The sequence below is a fragment of the Ahaetulla prasina genome, chromosome 9 (genome assembly GCF_028640845.1).
Source record: "Ahaetulla prasina isolate Xishuangbanna chromosome 9, ASM2864084v1, whole genome shotgun sequence".
NCBI lineage: Eukaryota > Metazoa > Chordata > Lepidosauria > Squamata > Colubridae > Ahaetulla > Ahaetulla prasina.
In genome coordinates, this window is record NC_080547.1 from 29,108,835 (window position 1) to 29,128,277 (window position 19,443).

Sequence of the window (19,443 nt, forward strand, 5' to 3'; positions counted from 1 at the left end):
GGCGGTCCCGTAGATAACCCGGCCCTATGCCATGGAGCGCTTTAAAGGTGGTCACCAAAACCTTGAAGCGCACCCGGAAGGCCACAGGTAGCCAGTGCAGCCTGCGCAGGATGGGTGTTATGCGGGAGCCACGAGGGGCTCCCTCTATCACCCGCGCAGCCGCATTCTGAACTAACTGCAGCCTCCGGATGCCCTTCAAGGGAAGCCCCATGTAGAGAGCGTTGCAGTAATCCAGGCGAGACGTCACAAGGGCGTGAGTGACCGTGCAAATTATGAATACAAATCTAAAACTTAACAAGTTTGATCAGTGTTCCTCAGCCTTGACAATTAAAAGATGTGTGGATTCAATTCCCAAAATGGGAATTCTGGGAGTTGAAGTCCAGACATCTTCAAGTTGCCAAGGTTGAGAAACGCTGGGTTGGATGAATGGAAAAATATAGAAAGGATGATTACTAGTGATAAAATACCTACTTTGGATGCAGACAGTTTTAATCTTGCTACCTGCAAACAGAAGAATTCCACCATTAATTTAGATATACTGAGGATTGAAGACATCTCCAAAGGTATTCTTGTCAAATGATGGTAGCGACAAAAGGTCTTTAGGATATGATGTTTAGAGCAATAGCATTTAGACTTACAGTATATACTACTTCATAGTGCTTTATAGCCCTCTCTAAGTGGTATAAAGAGTCAGCATATTTTCCCCAACATTCTGACTCCTCGTTTTATCCACCTTGGAAGGATGGAAGGCTGAGTCAACCTTGAGCCAGTGAGATTTGAACTGCCAAACTACAGGCAACTGGCAGGCAGCAGAAGTAGCCTGCAGTACTGCATTCTAACCACTGTGCCACCACGGCTGTAGAGCACATGAGACTAGTAGTAATATAAGAGTTTTTACAAAATTTCATGTGGGATTTATTTTTATTTTCAAAGTTTCCCCAGTGATTTCTTTGAAAATAGTAAAGTGAGATGGAAAAAAAAATATTTCTCAGTGAACATAGCTAATTAGTGTGGGAGATAGCTCAATGTTGTTAATTAATGTCTCAGGGCATTAAAAAAATGTCAGCCTTGACTGCATGACTTAACCCCCACCCCTTTATGCATATCTGTAAAAATCATGTGGGGCTTTAATTATGACTACTGTCTTGAATTTCTGTACATCCCACACACCTAAACCCCAGTAGTGTTCCTGAGAATCAGAAATTTGACCTGGCTACCAGAACTAACCAAAAATAAGTAATTAATAACCCCAATTTTTGCAGATAAATATCACAAAGCAAATTGCTGTCTTAGATAGGTCATGAAGCAAATATAAATTTTACTAACTTCATCTTCTTCTTTGCTGCATCTTCACATCTCATTTTCTAGCAAAAAAAAAAAGCACATAAAGCAGTGGTCCCAGTGTAGCAGTATATATAAATAACAACAAACATAGTACTGTATACGTAACTATGAACAACTCTATACTATTCATTTACATGAACCAAACCCTTCTAAACATTCTTTGTGTGTGTATACGTGTGTATGTTTTATGCTGCTTGATTTGAAGATGTGAAAAGGAGAGATAAATCTGTTTGTGGACTCTGCATTTTTCTTGAAGTGGCATTATTTTCAGAATCCTGTGTCACAAGCTGTTGCTTTGACATTGCCTAATTGGGCTCACTGACAAAGATTAATGCCTGATTTCTATGGAGAGAATTGGAATGGAAGAATAACAGTCGAAGAAGCATATCTTGATGCATTCCTATTTGGGGCAGATTTGGAAGGGTGGTGGAATGGGCAGATAAAGCTGTCATTTTGTATCTATGTTTATTCTATTTACTATTTTATGTTTTTATTAATGTGGCACATTCTAATTTCTCTACTGATACCTCAGAATCTTGATGCCTATTGAAGAATTGGCATACTCTTGAAAGTCCAGGTCTGACCACTGATTTAAGTCGATTGCTGGCTGGATGACAGACAGACAGACAGACATATATAGAAAAGGACTTTTCACTCAGATCCCAGCAATTTATTTCTCAAGCAAAATGAATTTGAGAGCACAAAAGACAGCTGAATGAAAAGTAATAAGCCTGTGGCAAAATAAAGCCAATATTCCTCAAAGCTTTTCAACTGGAAAGAGAGCTTTGGGAATAATCTATCTTGTTTTTCTTCCTACCCACTCTCTATCACAGGTTGTGTTGAAGTGGGACAAGTTGCCGCGGCCATCTCGCTGTAGCCAATTCACCATGGGACAACTTGCCATAAGAAAATTCAACAAATACAAAAGTTAAATTAATTTCATCCAATCATAATAAAATAAAAAAGACAATTAAGAAATATAAGAGTTACAATAACTTCTATGAAAATGTGGTTTCCAATAATAAAAGTAACTAAATGAAACTAATACAGCGTTAAATTGTCCTGTAGTGAGTTGTCCTATGGCAAGGTATCCCGTGGTGAGTTGGTAGCAGCTAGCTGGCAGCAGTGAGTTGGCCATGGTGAATTGGCCATGGCGAGTTATCCTAGTCCAAGGCTGTGTACTCCCCTTCAGAACATGCTTCTTAAGCAAGCACCTCCAACTTGGAAGATTCATTTGAAGAGACCATGGACAAAGAGAAGGCAGAAACATGCCTGTTCATTCTTAAACACAGAGATACACTTATTGAATAAATTAGCATCTTTTTAAAAGCCTTCAATTATCCCCTCTGGTTTCTTTCCCCCAAGTAATTAGCCGGACATTTGCAAAATCAGACCCAAAAGTCAAAACGGGTCTCACATTAGAAGAAGATTGATGTGACCAGTAGTATCTGATCCAGCATCTTAAACAGGAGTGAAATGCTACCTGTTCGGACCGGATCGGGAGAACCAGTAGTGGAGATTGGGGATGATTCGCCATACCGGTAGCAATTGCTGACTGGCCACGCCCCCAAACCAGTCCACAGCCCACAGCCCTGCCATGCTTCCCTGCCTTCTACGCTGCCAAACTCATTGTTTGGAGCATCTAAGGAAACGTCTTCCAACTCTTCAAGATCAACTTTAAGAGCTCCGAGAAGCCGACAGCAAAAGTAGCAGCAGCAGGGCAACAGGTGTGTTTGTGTGTGTGTGTGTGTGTCCCTCCTCAGTCTGCCTCTCCCAGGTGACAGCCAAGGCTTCCCCGCCTCCTCTTTTCCTAAGAGGGGCAGCCTCTGCCTCCAAGTCCGTGCAGAGGGACACACACACACACACACACACACACACACACGCCTGTCACCCCCACTTTCACTGCTTTTGCTGTTGGCTTCTTAAACTCGATCTTGAAGAGTTGAAAGATGTTTCCTTAGATCGCCAAATGTCAGCAATCTAAGGAAAGGTCTTCTTACACCTTCTCCTCCACATTCCTCTGTCCCCTATTTTTCCATTTCTGTGCCTGGATTTTGCTTCTTAAACTTTCTCCTCCACATTCCCCCCCTCGTTTTTTTCATTTTTGTGCCTGGATTCTTCTTCTTCTTCTTCTTTTTTTTAATTTGCATTTATATCCAGCCCTTCTCCGAAGACTCAGGGCGGCTTACACTATGTTAGCAATAGTCTTCATTCTATTTGTATATTTATATACAAAGTCAACTTATTGCCCCCAACAATCTGGGTCCTCAGAAGGCTGAGTCAACCTTGGGCCTGGTGGGACTAGAACCTGCAGTAATTGCAGGCAGCTGCTGTTAATAACAGACTGCATTAGCAGTCTGAGCCACAGAGGCTTCTTACACTTCTCCTCCCCATTCTCCCCCTTTTCCATTTCTGTGCCTGGATTCTGCTTTTTACACATTCCCATCCCCATCCCGCCCCCCCAGTTTTCCATTTCTGTGCCTGGATTCTGCATTTGCAAGAGAAGGCTCTGATGTTTGCTTGGGTGGTGGAGGGAAACTCAGAGCATTGGGGGCTTCAGAAGGGGAGAATGTGTTTCAAAATGTGCAGCTCCTGGCTCTAACAGTGAGTAATGTCAAGTTGGCCACGTCCACTCACATGACCACCAAGCCACACCCATCAAGCCATGCCCACAGAACCCGTAGCAAACATTTTTACATTTCACCCCTGACCTTAAAGCATTATCAAGTTCTTTTAAGCAACCTGTTTCCTTTTTGGAACCCTCGGGTCATTGCGTTCTATTTTGGAAACTTTAATTTGAATGCAGTGAATGCGGGAATGGGTTAAATTGTCCCGCTAATGCTAGGATTATAGTCTATATGGATTGGACATATTTTTCAGAGGGTATTATATAGTTGGGAAGGTGAAAAATGGACATGATCCAGATTTAATGTTTATGGAGATTCTCAGTCATTTAAGTCCTGGTTGTCCCAGTTTTTTCAAACTGCAACTGGACTTCCTTGAAGATATTTTGCTTCTCATCCAAGAAGCTTCTCCAGTTCTGATAGAAGTTTCTTGAATGAGAAGTGAAACGTCTTCAAGGAAAAGCAAAGTTCAGTTGCCTTTTGAAAAGGGCACCTTTAAGACATACAGATTCCATATTTCTCTCTTTCCAAAATCCTATAGGAAATAATTATCCATTTTTATTCTTACTTCCTCTACCTTGTTACAGGAAGATCAGGGAAAAAACCTCCACTAATTTAATAGTGCAGGTAGGCTGATCATGGTAGTGATTTCTCTTTTGAGATAATTATTCCTTTTCTCATAAATTCTGCACATTTAAGCTGAACGTTGGCTTTGAATTGACACTAGCAATCAGGACAGCCTGCACTCATTTAGGCTATTTCTTCTCTTGCAGACATTGAGAACACAACAGATATCGCCTTGTACTCAGGCCTTGGGGCTGCCGTCATCACCGTTGCCATCATTGTTATTGGGGTGACTCTCTACAGGAGGAGCCAGAGTGAATATGGTGTGGATGTGATTGACTCCTCAGCTCTGACAGGAGGCTTCCAGACATTTAATTTTAAAACTGTCCGGCAAGGTTGGTAAAACTGGATGATGGCTTTTTCAGGAATGATCTGATCAGTGGAATTAACTGACCAAGTTTTAAGTTTTCTTGGACTTTTCATGTATGTATGTGGTATGGAATTGACTTCCTGCTCATCCCCTTCATACCATACTGATCATGTAAACAAAATGAGAAGTATAGATATCTTGAACACAAGTAAATTCTTCCTACATGGCTGTGCTTCCTCCTTTAAACAGCTGGCAAGTTGTCAGCTTTCTATATAGGGTATAGCATGCTAATCATGCTTCTAGGTATCTTGACAATCTTTGGTACCAAATTCAGTGGAAAATGCATCCTTTTTGAACCAGACAATGGTATGGAATTCAGTCTTCCCTTCCACTGAGAACCACAGTGGAATGTAAGCCAGGTTGTTTAGATGACATAGTTCTAATACAATCATAACTTAATAGGAGTGGGACATTTTGGTGAATGTTTGGAACAGTCGGCACCAGTGAACACCGCCAGTGGGAGTAGACTGTTGTCCAACATATGTAAAAGACATCTATGTGTCAAGCTGTGTGTTTATACAAATAGCACTTAGACATATACCACTTCATCATGCTTTACAGCCCTCTTTAAGCAGTTTATAGAGTCAGTATATTGCCTCCAACAATCTGGGTCCTCATTTTACCAGTCTTGGAAGGATGGAAGGCTGAATCAACCTTAAGCCAGTCAGGACTGAACTGCTGGCAGTTGGCAAAATTAGTTTACAATGCTGCATTCTAATCACTGTTCCACCCATGGCTCTTGTATTTATTATTCATATTATTTAAGTTTAGCAGCAACAAATTTAAAATTGGGGTTTTGTAAGATTATTTAAACTCAATAAATTGATTGTTTTTAACTTCTAGATTGTGGCAGTAATAAAGAATATTATAGTAACATCTGATTGATTCTGTGTTAAAATGTCACAATCAAGTATATTTTCCACAAGACATCTTCACTGCACAATTGAATTGATTCAGAATTCCTGAATTAAATCCCAGAGAAATGTTTGTATGTTGAGTGGTGAGGGGAGGGAAATCACCCCGTTGTCTTTGTGTCCTACTTCATATAAGTTATATATTGCATCCCATTGTTCAAGTATCATTATTACAGATTGGCACTTCTAATCTCAGCTCAAGTACATCTCTATTTGAAAAGGATGATCCATTCATGGAGAGTAGAAGACATGAGTAGTGTGTTATAAGTATACAAAGCCCAATTTATCAAGTTTAGTCATAGAGTCAGGAACGACTAGCACATATGTGCAAGGGGAACCTTTACCTTTTAGTTATCGCTTAAATGTACCATCAAACACTCAGGAAATCTAAATTGCACATTGTGATATTTTTCCTAAGGACTCTGTCAGGCATGTCTCCATTCAAAACTCAAGAAAGGAAAACCCCAACTCCATGTTTGTAGAGAAAGATACTTTTACTGAATTTGAACTGATAGCAATGAAAGAAAAGCAATATCTGAAGCAAAAGGTGTGAAAATTACATATTGAAAGTATCCCCAAATCTCTCCCCCAAAAACCCAGGGTAAATATCTAATCCCCATCCCAACTGGTGTCAGGTGGGCAGCATCTTCAGGTGTTTTCGTCCATCTGGTATTCTGGGATGGTTGACTTGACTGGGCATAAACAATTCCGTACAGCTGCACAGTAAAACATAGGAGCAATCCTCCCTATTTGTTCACATATGGCACCTCTCTCCAGCTCACATCCCCCCTACCCAATTGCCAACCCCCCCTTCTTTCAGGGAGGAAGGGGAAAGCTTGTTCCAGCTGCAGCCCCCTTGGTACCGATCTCTTGGCTGCCAACACATATCAGTGCTGCAGGTCTTGGGGGGGCCCTGAGAACAATAGTTTTGGTAGAAATCCTCATTGAGGCCATCCTTGTAACATTTCATCAGGGCCTCCTGGGACCACCCCCACATGTGGCAAACCAGCTAATGAAACTCCTGGGTGTATTTGGCCATTGATCTCCTCCCTTGGTTTAGGGTTTTCATCCTGATTCTAGCCTTTCATTCAGCTAAGGGGCAATCAAAACGCACTCAGAGGGCCATCATAAACAGGTCATAATCCCTCCAGGGCCATGGTGACACACTGCACCTTTGCCACTTCCAAAGCAAAATCTTCCTTATACTCCTGCATATGATTCCAAACTTGGGTTAGGAAGAATCCCAAAGCCTTGGGATCTCCTTCATACTTTACTGCTAGCTGAGGAACCTTTGGAATTTGGTACCTCGAGGGGACTACCCTCCCCCCCCACCGGGGTGGGTGGGGCTGGGCTGCAACTGCCACTTTAATTCCCGAAGCCTGCGCTGGCTTTGGCTGAGCTCTAGGAATCCCATCTGGGTATGCTTTTGCTCCCTCCCCTGTTGCTCAGCCTTCTCACATGCAGGCAAGGCATACCATTCTTGTGCTCTACAACTCTCAAGTGCTTTTTGCAGGAGATGCAGGGCTTGAGTCAGTAGGAGGTCTTTTTTGTCAGATTCCTGCCAAGCAGTTTCTCCATGCTGACATCTGGCATCTGTTACCCTGGGGGAATTTCCTCCAGAGCCTCCATCCATCCTATGCCCAGCGACCATTTGGCTCGGACCGGCTTTTCCTCAATCTGCAGTTCAGACATCCACTCTGACTCTTCCCAACAGCCATGGGACTTGGTGGGAGTCGACCCAGCAGTCCCCATGTCCTCATGGTCGCTGCCTTGGTTAGACATTCTTTGCTCATCAACCATTATAGAGTTTTCTCTGGGGTGGCTGATAAAGGCGTGCCTCCATTCAAAATTCAAGGAAAAAAACAACACCCAACTCCATGTTTATAGAGAAAGATACTTTTATTAAATTTGAACTGATAGCAACAAAAGAAAAGCAAGATCTGAAGCAAATGGCGCGAAAGTTACATATTGAAAGTATCCCCAAATCCCTCCCCAGAGACCCAGGGTAAATATCCAATCCCCATCCCAACTGGTGTCATGTGGGCAGCATCTTCAGGTGTTTTCCATCTGGTATTCTGGGATGGTTGACCTTGACTGGGCATAAACAAGTCCATACAGCTGCATAATAGAATATAGGAGCAATCCTCCCTATTTGTTCACATAGGGCATCTCTCTCCAGTTCATATCCCCCCACCCAAATGCCAACCTTCCCCCTGCCTCCCCCATTACTACGGCAGCTGATAGCAAGCAAGCATCATAGAAGCTGGCAGACTCTTTTCTTGAAAACATTATGTAAAAAGTTAGGAGTTTTTATTTTTCTTTTCTTTTTAAATAACATTCGGATTTCTGAACCCTCTAGTGCTAGTTTAAAGACAACTATGATTATTTACTTATATCTCTTTAAGAAAGAAAAGAGATGAGAATTCTTTCCATAGAATAATAGAAAATAAAGTTTCAAAGACGTCCTGAAAACCATTTGCCCAGACCAGTAATCCTCTATCAGAGTATCATCAACAATTGACAATCCAGTATTTTAACATTTCCAACAAAAGAGAGACCACTAACTGCCAAGGCGTTGGATCATATCTTACTACTGTATTGGGTTTTTAGAAATCTGATATCCAACTAGAATCTAATTTCACATAATTAACCCCATTATTTTTTGGCTTGTCTACTACAACTCTACAGGGAAGACCTGAAGGATCTTCTTAACAGCTATCAGTCGCAAGCCCTTTATTCCCCATAAATTCCCCCCAGCTCTTCATGATCTATATTATTATAATGAATATATTAAATTATCTAGATGAGATACTCATTTTAATTTCCATAGTGATTGGGGGAAGTACTATAGTAGTATTGAGATTTTAACGAGGCAGCTATGTAATGACTAAATCTACTGAATATTTCATCTATACAGTGATTCACGTACACATTCTCATACACATATGAGAAACAACCATTCTGTAGAGAACTGTAAGAAAATAAGAGGCAGAGCCTAGGGGCAGAGTCAAGGGAAGACTCGGCCTAGAATCATTACATATCCACAAAGGCTCCATTTCCAATCCTCCTTTAATTTAATTCCATTAACTCTTATCTAGTACCAATTTAGTGTTGCCCTTTAGTTGTCCAGATTCTTGTGTTTAGGCTTGAACAATAAATCTATTGAACTGGAACTTACATGTGATCCTGATTCATCACATCTGACAAGAACTATCCTACATAAGATGAAGCAATATGGTTCAAAATTGTTCCAGAAAGAAAGACCAAAACAATGGGTTTACATTACAAATCAGAAATCAAGAAGAATGTCCTAATGATACAAGCTATTCCACAATAGAAGGGGAAGTGATGAACCTTCCTTTGTTGGAGATGTTTAAACAGAAACTGATGACCATCAGTTAAGGATGTTGTAGTAGTGGCTTCCTGTAGTGGGCAGGGGATTGGATTTCATGATTTTCGCAGTGCCTTTCAATCCTTTCACTATGATTCAGGGTAAGAACCTGGGGAAAATCAGCCTTCTTAGAAATCTAGGCCTACAATTTCCTCAATAGTCACTGAGCCAAAGAGTTCCCATAATGAGATTTCTAGCTATTTCTCCCAGCATGTATTATTAAAACACCCACACATTAGGAGAGACAAAAAAATTCAAGAGAAAACTAAAAAGAAAAAGAAAAAAACATCTATTTTTATAGGAATTCAAATTACATGGTAACAGCACATTGTGGATGGAAAGCTGCAAAAAAAATCTATGTAAATGCCATTATATGCATATAACAATAAGTCATGTGTTTGCATGTGTGTCCTTATTCACTGGGAAAAATATATACTGGAAAAAATTCAGGAAAAATCACTGAAGCTCAAAAACATTTGGGCAAGGATGTCAACTGCTGAGAAAACATTAATAAAATAACTTCAACATTTCAACATATGGAGAAAAAGGACTGAACTCTACCCAGACAGGTTCAGAAATTGGTTTCTTGAAAGAGGTATTTTTTTAAAAAAAAAGATAATAATAATCAGGGAGACTAGAGACTGTTGTACCCCAGAAAGGATTAGAGATCTGACCCCACCCACTCACCTACTGTACTTCTTTCTCCTTATTCTTCTCCTTCATTTGGATGCCTTTCTCTTCTGGTGTCTACAGTGGAATAATAAAAAGTATGTGAATTACTTACTGATCAACAGTAAGCAACAATAACTGCATCTCTATTAGAACATTGAGGAAATACAGCTTCTTAATGCCCCTGATTTGTCTCCCAGATGTCCCCAAATTTGGAAACTCAAAAGAGCCCAGAAACTCTAAAGTTCAAAGAATGTTATGGAGAGAACAGGAAGAAGAAAGGTCTCTCTTTTCCTCAGTTCCACAAGTCACAGCATACCCAGGAAAACTGAGGAAAACAGATTACTTAGTTTGGAGTAAAGAGAGTGGAGCATTTTTCTTGGCTCATTTAAAATCAAAGTTGAAAAAAAGCAGCCAGACCATAGTGTTAATTTTGTCTGTGTATACTATGTCTATTTTAAACAAGCATTATAAACAGGTATCAACAGCTTGTTCTGCTCTGAATGAACTATGAAGTAAAATAAGACAGATACTTTTCTGGCAACATTGCAATTCTTTGTTTCCATAATGGAAAATGCATGTAGCTGAGGGTTGAATTGTTTATTTTGGCTTTCCTCTGTGCTTACTTCTCTTCCTGAACATGTTTCATTACCATTCTGGATAACATCATCAGGGGACATGGAGGTGTGGGGTTTGCTGGCTGTTTACATGTGGTAGATTGTCCTATCAGCCTTGATTTTTTTTCCTTGGTTGCTTTTTGGATGGAATATGGTTTCATCTTTATTCTTGTTTATCTGGTTGTTAGTTAACAGAGGCATAATAAGGAAGGGTGTATTTAGGTCTGTTTGCCTCTTTCTTTCGCCTTTGGTTGCTTCTCTTCTTGAATAGTGTATAGATGAAGCTTAACGCAATATGCCTATAAATGGATAATTCATTCAAAGTCACACCTGTAGGACTTTTCTTGCATTTTTGAATCTCAATAATAGAGGTAACTGAGGGTTAAACTACTGGTTCTAGGTGTTTTCTGAACTTGGTTGTTTTCCTGCAGATGCTAGGTAACGCCATCAGTCTACATGTAAACCCCATAGGTAGACCAGACCAAGAAATCATCTCCAAGGAAAATCTAAAAAACTTTTATACAAAACAATTTTGCAAGTCTGATTGTGTTGTAATGTTTTCGTCTTTTACTCTAGGTGAATTAAGGAGATGTCTGTCTGAGTCACTTCTGAAGATTATCTCAACATTCTGGATTTAGACAAAATGTTTAACCTCTTATTTACAGAACTTGTGTACCTCCCTCAGGGTCATCTTCCTTAATCTCTATAGCATGGGGGACTTCATCTGCTGGTAGTTTATTCATAGTAGCTTGCTCTGTCAGTAAACCCTAGGCTCTCATGCACTAATGATGTTATCTATCCTGGTCATGAAACATTTACAGGAAATTATACAAGCTCAGTGAATTTATTTAGAACTGGCTTGGTCTAAGATATCTACTGTTTCCCAACTGAAACTATGGTTGACTCAGGCATAAATTTTCCTCCTGATAATTAGTTTTCTGTTTGGAAAAACATTTATTTGTAATTTATTACAAAAATTTCTCATTTTAAGTCTAATGTAATGTTGCTTGAGGTTTGCAATCTTAATTTATAACAGAAAATGCTTAGGATTCTGTGTAGCAATGGTAACTGATTGCTTGATCAATTTCCTTCTATCAGGTAACTCCTTGCTTTTGAACTCATCCATGCAGCCTGACCTGACTGTCAGTAGAACCTACAGTGGACCCATATGCCTTCAAGATCCCATTGACAAGGAGCTGATGACAGAATCCTCCCTCTTCAACCCTTTGTCTGATATCAAAGTCAAAGTTCAGAGTTCATTTATGGTGTCATTGGGTGTGACAGAACATTCGGAGTATCACAGGAAAACTCATTCTGGGACATTTCCACATGACAACAACAAAACCTTCAATCCTGTGCATGCGAAGAACAAAACGGCCTATATCCAGAATCTCTCATCACTTTCAAAGCAAAATGAGATGAGAGCTACCAGTGTATTTGGTCATCTGGGAGGGCGTTTAGGAATTCCCAACACAGGTGGGTTTCTGCCAAATCTGCAAGTATTTGGAAATGCAGGCATAATTGGATTTCCCCCCTTGGGTTTATTTAAAAATATCCAATAGCAATAAATTCCTCTATCAGTTTTCTCTGAGAGGAATGTGATCTATGAACTTTTGCAGGTAGAAAAGTAACTGTGACAATTCAGTAAAGCTGTTTTAATCCTCCCACTGTAGCTGTGAGATTTTTATTATTATTATTTTTTATTTCCTAAAAAGAAGCACAATGTTTTTCCTGCCTCTTTGATAGGGAATATAATAATTTCTTAAAAGTGTAGGACCTGCCACAACTTAAACCTCTAAATAAAATGATCCTTGGCTCCATTTGTTGAGAAAAGTATAGTTTATTAGAGGTCAAGTGTATTGCAAAGTCAGAACGGAAAATTGTGCACCAAAAACACTACGTTCTTCTTTTTCCTCCCTTAACTGTCTCTCATTGCCCATCCCAGAGTTACCAATCAGGTTCAGGCAAGATGTTTCATAATGGTCAGTCCAAGTGCAGTTTGGTATTCATCCCTCTCCTTCTTTCAACTGGATGACATTGAGGCAGCATCTTGAGGAGATACAGAACTTACTTTCATTTCCCCAAGCATTCCTCTCTTCCTTCCCCCTCCCCACAGTTCATGGCAGTCTGTCACTGCATAACAGTGAAGCACAAGCAAGCATAAGGGGGCAGCTGACAAAAAGTTTTTTTGAGGGGAGAGGGCTCCTTAGTTTGGAAGTAGTCTATGTTTTTGAGTTTCTTCCAGTTCTTTGAATGAATGGTCATACGACCAATCAATCTTGCACAGTCACCTGGGAAGGTATTCTGTTCCATGACTATTGTGGGGCACATAATTATCCAAAGATGGAAGAAACTGCAAGATGAAGAGAATCTCTGTACCCAGGCAAGTGAGTACAGAAATTAAGTTTAATCAGTATCTTCAAGACAAATCTCTTAGCCATCGCCCAAGGAAGGCAATATCTCCTGTAATATGAGACTTCTAAAAGATTTTCCATTTCAAATCACTGCTATTTAAATTACTCCCCATCTGTTCCTGCACATACTTTCATGAATGGAACAAATTAAAGGTGAATGGACAATTTGGCACATCAATACCTTAATGATTAACAGAATACTTTTTATATGGTAAGTAAGCTTGTTATCTAACATTCACTCAGTTCAATGGATGAGTTCATTCCATTTGCCGTTCTGTAGAAGAAGAATTGAGGTAATACATTCTCTCCACCCCCAGGTTATTTATCAGCACCCTGCTGAATCCAATGAAACATTTATTTTTTTGCATTCCAACTGTGGCAAACCATAAGCTTCTATGAAGCTTCCCCCCCAAAAGACATTATGAAAATAGTTATTCCTCTCTTCTTTGGTGTAATCAAATTCTTAAGGTTTTTTCCCCTATAAAATAAGCTTCTGTTCTTTCTTATCTTATTCTTGTGATGCACCTGTTGCATATCCTTTGGAAAGTGTATTTTTTAAAAACTTTATTGTAATGATGTGATCACATCAACTGTCTGATTCCCCAAACATATCTCACTAGCATTCTGTAGCATTCATGGCTTACTTGCTTCCTAATATGACAAAGGCCCACAAAAAGAATCCTAATATAATGGAGATTCAGGGTAACACTAGACCAATAAATGTTGCAGGAGGGGAGCTGTAGTAATTATACAAAAATCAGGAATTTGATAGCACCTTTTTCAAATGTGTTGGAGGAGGTGCTACTAGACTCATTCTGAGTCAGGCCACCAGAGAGAGACTGTACCATGAAATCAAAGTACATGCAACCACCTCAGAGCATTGAATCATTGAAAGAACGCTCACCTCTAATTTCACTGAAACATTTATTTGCTGACTTTATAGATTCTGCCTCATTCCATAAGGACATAGTGCTGTAGAATAACAGTCAAAGAATAATAATAGCAAAACAGGTCTAATAATCATGAAATTGGTCAAACCCTTGCACAAATGACTATTATCAAAAATAACACAAATATTGATGACAGTTCCTAAGTGAACTGCTTTCTGAAAAACTCCATTTTTAAGGTTTTTTATTTTATTTTTATTTCTTTATTTATTTTGTCAAACAGAACAATATATATAAGCATGAAATAACCACACAAATTGAATACAACCAAAGGGAACATTAGGACAGGAACGGTAGGCACTCTGGTGCTCTTATGCACGCCTCTTACAGACCTCTTAGGAATGGGATGAGGTCAACAGTAGACAGTCTTTAGTTAAAGTTTTGGGGATTTTACGATGAGACCACGGAGTCAGGTAGTGCATTCCAGGCATTAACAACTCTGTTACTGAAGTCATATTTTCTACAATGAAGATTGGAGCAGTTCACTTTAAGTTTAAATCTATTGTGTGCTCGTGTATTGTTGTGGTTGAAGCTGAAGTAGTCTTCGACAGGAAGGACATTGTAGCAGATGATTTTATGAGTTATGCTCAGGTTATGCCAAAGGCGGCGTAGTTCTAAATTTTCTAAATCCAGAATTTAAAGTTTGGTGGCATAAGGTATTTTGTTGTGATCAGAAGAGTGGAGGATTCTTCTTGTAAAATATTTCTGGACACGCTGAATTGTATTAATGTCCGAAATAAAGTGTGGGTTCCAGACAGACGAGCTGTAATAGAGAATTGGTCTAGCAAATGTTTTGTATGCTCTGGTTAGTAGTGTAATCTTTCCGGAGAAGAAGCTATGCAAGATTAGGTTTACACCCCTTAATGCCTTTTTGGCGATGCAGTTGCAGTGGGCTTTGGCATTTAGATCATTTGATATGAGAACTCCAAGGTCTTTGACGGAGTGAGGGTCATCTACAAGGTCATGTCCATCAAGCTTGTATTTAGTGTTCTGATTCTTTTTTCCAATGTGTAAGACAGAGTGTCAGCCTCCACTCCAACCTTCACTCTATTTGTGTTCTACGTGTGAAATTTGTATCCAGTAGTTAGCTTGCAATGTCATTACGTTAATGTAAAATAGCCATGGACTTAAGATGTATACTATCCTATTCAGGTTAACAGAAGAGGGCCCTTTAAGAGTGTCATCTGACATAAAAGAAGAAGGGAGGGGGGAGGTAAGGTTTGAAATCAGCATGAACGCCAGACGCGCGGACTTTCCAACGAACCCTGCATTCCTGAGATGATAAACTGCCGGAGACCTTCGGAAGAAGATTACCACGGGGGGCAAGAAGGAGCTGGCATTGACCAGCCCTGCCTGACCTTTTGTGGGGAGGAGGGACTAACGAGGAGATATGGGATGTTAGCCATATTTTGTCTCAGATTCAACTTTACACGGCTGTAGTCCAGATGTATTTAGTAAAAGTACTTTTCTTCATTTTCAAATGAAGTCAAGGTGTTTTCTTTCCTAAATATAATCAGAGACAGTCTGACACAGAGCATTTGTTGGTTGAGATTTGAAGTTGCCAAATTTTTGACCATTCTGACACAAAGTCAAGGTCTTTTTGAAGGCTAGCTATGTTGGTAGTGTTAAATAGTTTAACATCATCGGTGAAGAGAACACAATTACTTATAATATGGTCACAGAGGTCGTTAATGTATAATATGACGAATGTTGGACCTAGAACATTGCCTTGGGGGACACCACTATTAACAGGAGCAGGATTTGATAGGGCACTGCCTATTTTGACCACTTGTTGCCTGTTTGACAGGAACGCAATTATCCAGTTATGGAGGGGTCCGGAGATGCCGTAGGATTTTAGTTTTAGAAGAAGTTTGTCGTGTACCACTAAGTCAAAGGCTTTACAGAAGTCTATGTAAATTGCATCTATTGCTTTGCCCTGATCAAGATTTGTAGTCCATATGTTTTTGCAGTGAAGAAGTTGTAGATTACAGGATATTTTTTTTCTGAAACCAAATTGTTTATTAGAGAGTAGGTTGTTTGGTTCTAGGTCGAGGGTGATGGATTGGTTGGTGATTGATTCCATTACTTTGCAGGTAACGCAGCATAAAGAAATTGGTCTGTAATTTTCAACTAGGCTGGGGTCTCCTTTTTTGAAGATAGGGATGACCGTGGCTAGTGACCATAGATTAGGAAGGGAGCTGGTCCTGAAGGATTTTTCAAAGATGCTTAGGGGTTCTGCTATAACAGTGGAAAGCTTTTTTAAGAAGTATGTACAAAGATCGTCAGATCCAATAGATAGAGATGGTTTCAGTCTGCGTAACACCTTTTCAACATTATCTTCTGTGAAATCTATTTGTGTTAGATCATTGTAATCTTTATTGGTACGACTGGGGAATGTTGGGTATGAGCCATTACTGTTAACAAAGATTGAGCCGAAGAATGTGTTAAAGAGGTTTGCTTTAACTGTTTCATCATTGCATTCTTTACCGTTAGATCCTTTTAGGGGTGGAATGGATCTCGAGTCTTTAAGTTTGTTGTTTACAAAATTATAGAAAGCGCAATTGGATTTTGTGCGCAGAAGGCCGTCTTCTTGTTTGATGTGGTAATTGATGCATTCAATCCTTATTTGGTGGCATATATTTTTGTAGCGGTTTTTAAAGTTAGCTATATAGCCAGTTTTGTTTTTTCGCCAGAGGGATTTTTTTTTTGGATTGGAGCTTTTTTATTGTTATGGGTAATTCATTTTTCCTGATTTTGGTGGTGATTTGTGGTACGTATAGTTTAATAAAAATAAAACCCTGCCAACAAAAGTGCGTATAGTTAAAGCTATGGTTTTCCCAGTTGCAATGTATGACTGTGAAGGTTGGACCATAAGAAAGGCTGAGCGCCAAAGAATTGAGGCCTTTGAACTCTGGTGCTGGAGAAGACTCCTGCGAGTCCCTTGGACTGCAAGGCGAACAAACAAGTCAGTTCTAGAGGAGATCAACCCTGATTGCTCTTTAGAAGGTCAGATCCTGAAACTGAAATACTTTGGCCACCTAATGAGAAAGAAGGACTCACTGGAGAAGAGTCTAATGCTGGGAAAGATTGAGGGCAAAAGAAGGGGACGACAGAGAACGAGGTGGCTGGATGGAGTCACTGAAGCAGTAGGCATGAGTTTAAATGGACTCCAGAGGATGGTAGAGGACAGGAAGGCCTGGAGGAATGTTGTCCATGCGGTCACGACAGGTCGGACATGACTTTGCAACTAACAACAACAACAAAAAAAATAGTTTAATAACTATTGTCTTCAAGCAGGAAAACACTATAGTGGTCTTCAGCATTGAAACAGTTGGGGAATAGAATTTGCCAGTCAAGAGATGAGAGGTCGGTGTCTATAAGATCATAGTTGGCTTTTTTGAAGTTGTAGTTTGGTATACCATTATTATGGAGATTTTTATAAGGGCATATATTGAGACAAAAGTCTATCATGCTGTGGTCACTGTTGGAAAAGGGTTCTTTTATTTGTAGTCCATAAATTGAGTTTGCGTTGTTGCAGAAGATGAGGTCAAGGCAGTTGTTGAGTCTTGTGTTGTTAGTTACTAGTTGATGAAGACCTAGATTTGTAACAGCATTGTACAGGGTAGTGTGGATGAGTTCAGTTGTACATTCGTTTGTTTTCCAGTTAACAAGAGGTAGGTTGAGGTCACCCAGAAAGATGAGAGGATAAGGGCAAGAAGCAGCTCATTTTAGCAGGGTGGTTAACTTGTTTGCATGAGTGATGCCGTAGTCGGGGGCTCTGTAGCATAGTAAGAAGCGAAGTGTGATGTTAAAGGACAGTTTGCAGATGATAGTTTCTGGAAGAGCAAGTTTATGTGCAACTTGAATATTTTTTAGATTCAGTGACTTTTTGTAAAAGATAGCCACTCCACTTCCCCTGTGGGTTTCGCGATCCAACCGGAAAACATCATATTCTCTTTCTGAAATGATGTTTTGCAGACAAATATAATGTTGAATGTACCAGTATTTAACGAGAGGAGAAATTTGGGCATTTTGTTCATAATGCTTCTTGCATTTATCAGTTTGCATTTAAGTTCAGCAGTCGCTGGTATAGAGGAAATAAGGGGTGTGCGTACCTAGTTTTGGATGACGGCTGGTTGAAAGTTCTGTACGACAGATGGTTGGATGTTTGGGTGATGGAGGGTTGGATGTTGGGCAAGTGATTGTAGGTTTTTCTTTTTATGCAGTCAGCGCGGTAGTCAATGTATAGGTTGGAGTCACCTTCGTCTTGCCATCTTTTGAGTTCTGTGCGGAGTTCGTGGGAGCGGATCCATTGCAGAAATGATAGATCAGGCCGTGATCGAAGTTTGTTGGGGTTGGGGTTGGTTCTGGCAATTGAATTTATAGCATAAATGAACTTTCGTTTACTGGTCTCTTCAAGGTTCTTATGAAGGTTAGGAGAGATGGAGCCATCTAGATTTCTAACTGAATGCCATTCCAGAAAGTTGATGCCTATGAAACAAGACAGTGTTTCATTCAAAAGAAGGTTCTTCTTTGAAGCAAATTCCCCAAACAATTTCTTTTCTGTCAGGTTGAATGAAATTACCAAGGAAAACATGCCAAAAGAAAAGTTTGATGAAATGTCAGTTCATGGTGCTCTTCTTTGCCCAGATAAAATGATATATGTAAAAGAGGTAGAGGGGGACTGAGAAGACTTACTGGCCACATTTCTTATCATATTTCTACCATTTTTCAGGTATTACAAAGGCAGTAGCAGGGATCAGGACCCATGTGATTTCAAATTCTGTGTGATAATGTTTCTGGATCACATAGGAAGCTTGTACTGAGCATATAGCCCTCCTGCTGTCTATCTATGGGAGGCAAATGCCCAAATAGGTACAGCTTGTGAAGATTTCTGGCTGCTATTTTATATTGTGAAATAACATTAATTTTAAAATACACTGTTCTTTTGTCATATGAAGTTTCTTTCTTTCTTTTTTTAAGCCATAGGGGTAGCAAATGTTTCTCTTTCTTTCCTCATCAAAGCTAACTATTGGAATAACATGTCAAAAATGGGAAACCTGCCCTGAGTATCCAGCTATTATATGAGATACTTGCCATGTTCTATGAAATGAAACACTTTTTCCCCCGTCGATGGCACAGGCTTTTGATCATATTTTCATTATTATTTTTTTGTTTTGCTTGTGTGTATCCCTATGAGTAAAAAAGGCCATTCAAAATTGCTGCTTAATTGTGCTGCTAGCAATTCTTCGGTAGTCATTTATGCCCGTAAATTACTGACAAGGGTCCCTTGTCCTGTAATGCAATGTTTTGTTATTCTAGCTACAAAAATTATAGCTTGGAGAACTACCTGATTTCCTTCTAAAAGAGAGATGGATCTTTATAGATTCTGTGGCATATACATTGACCCAGGTTCTTGAAGGCTATACATTTAGCTTTAAAGGGATGAAGACTAACCAAAATTCCAATTGCCATAGATTCCAAATGGCAAGATTTGATTGAATAAAAGTGTATGAGTTTGTGTGTGTC

At 39.7% G+C, this 19,443-nt stretch overlaps 1 protein-coding gene across 1 annotated transcript in view; it reads left to right on the plus strand.

Annotated features, from left to right (window-relative positions):
• UNC5D (unc-5 netrin receptor D) overlaps nucleotides 1-19,443 on the plus strand; it is a 773,049-nt gene that overhangs the window by 700,543 nt on the left and 53,063 nt on the right. The window contains exons 7-8 of the mRNA XM_058194328.1: nucleotides 4,742-4,927; nucleotides 11,652-12,029. Of these exons, the coding sequence (XP_058050311.1) occupies nucleotides 4,742-4,927; nucleotides 11,652-12,029 (564 nt within the window). The remainder of the gene's footprint in view (nucleotides 1-4,741; nucleotides 4,928-11,651; nucleotides 12,030-19,443) is intronic.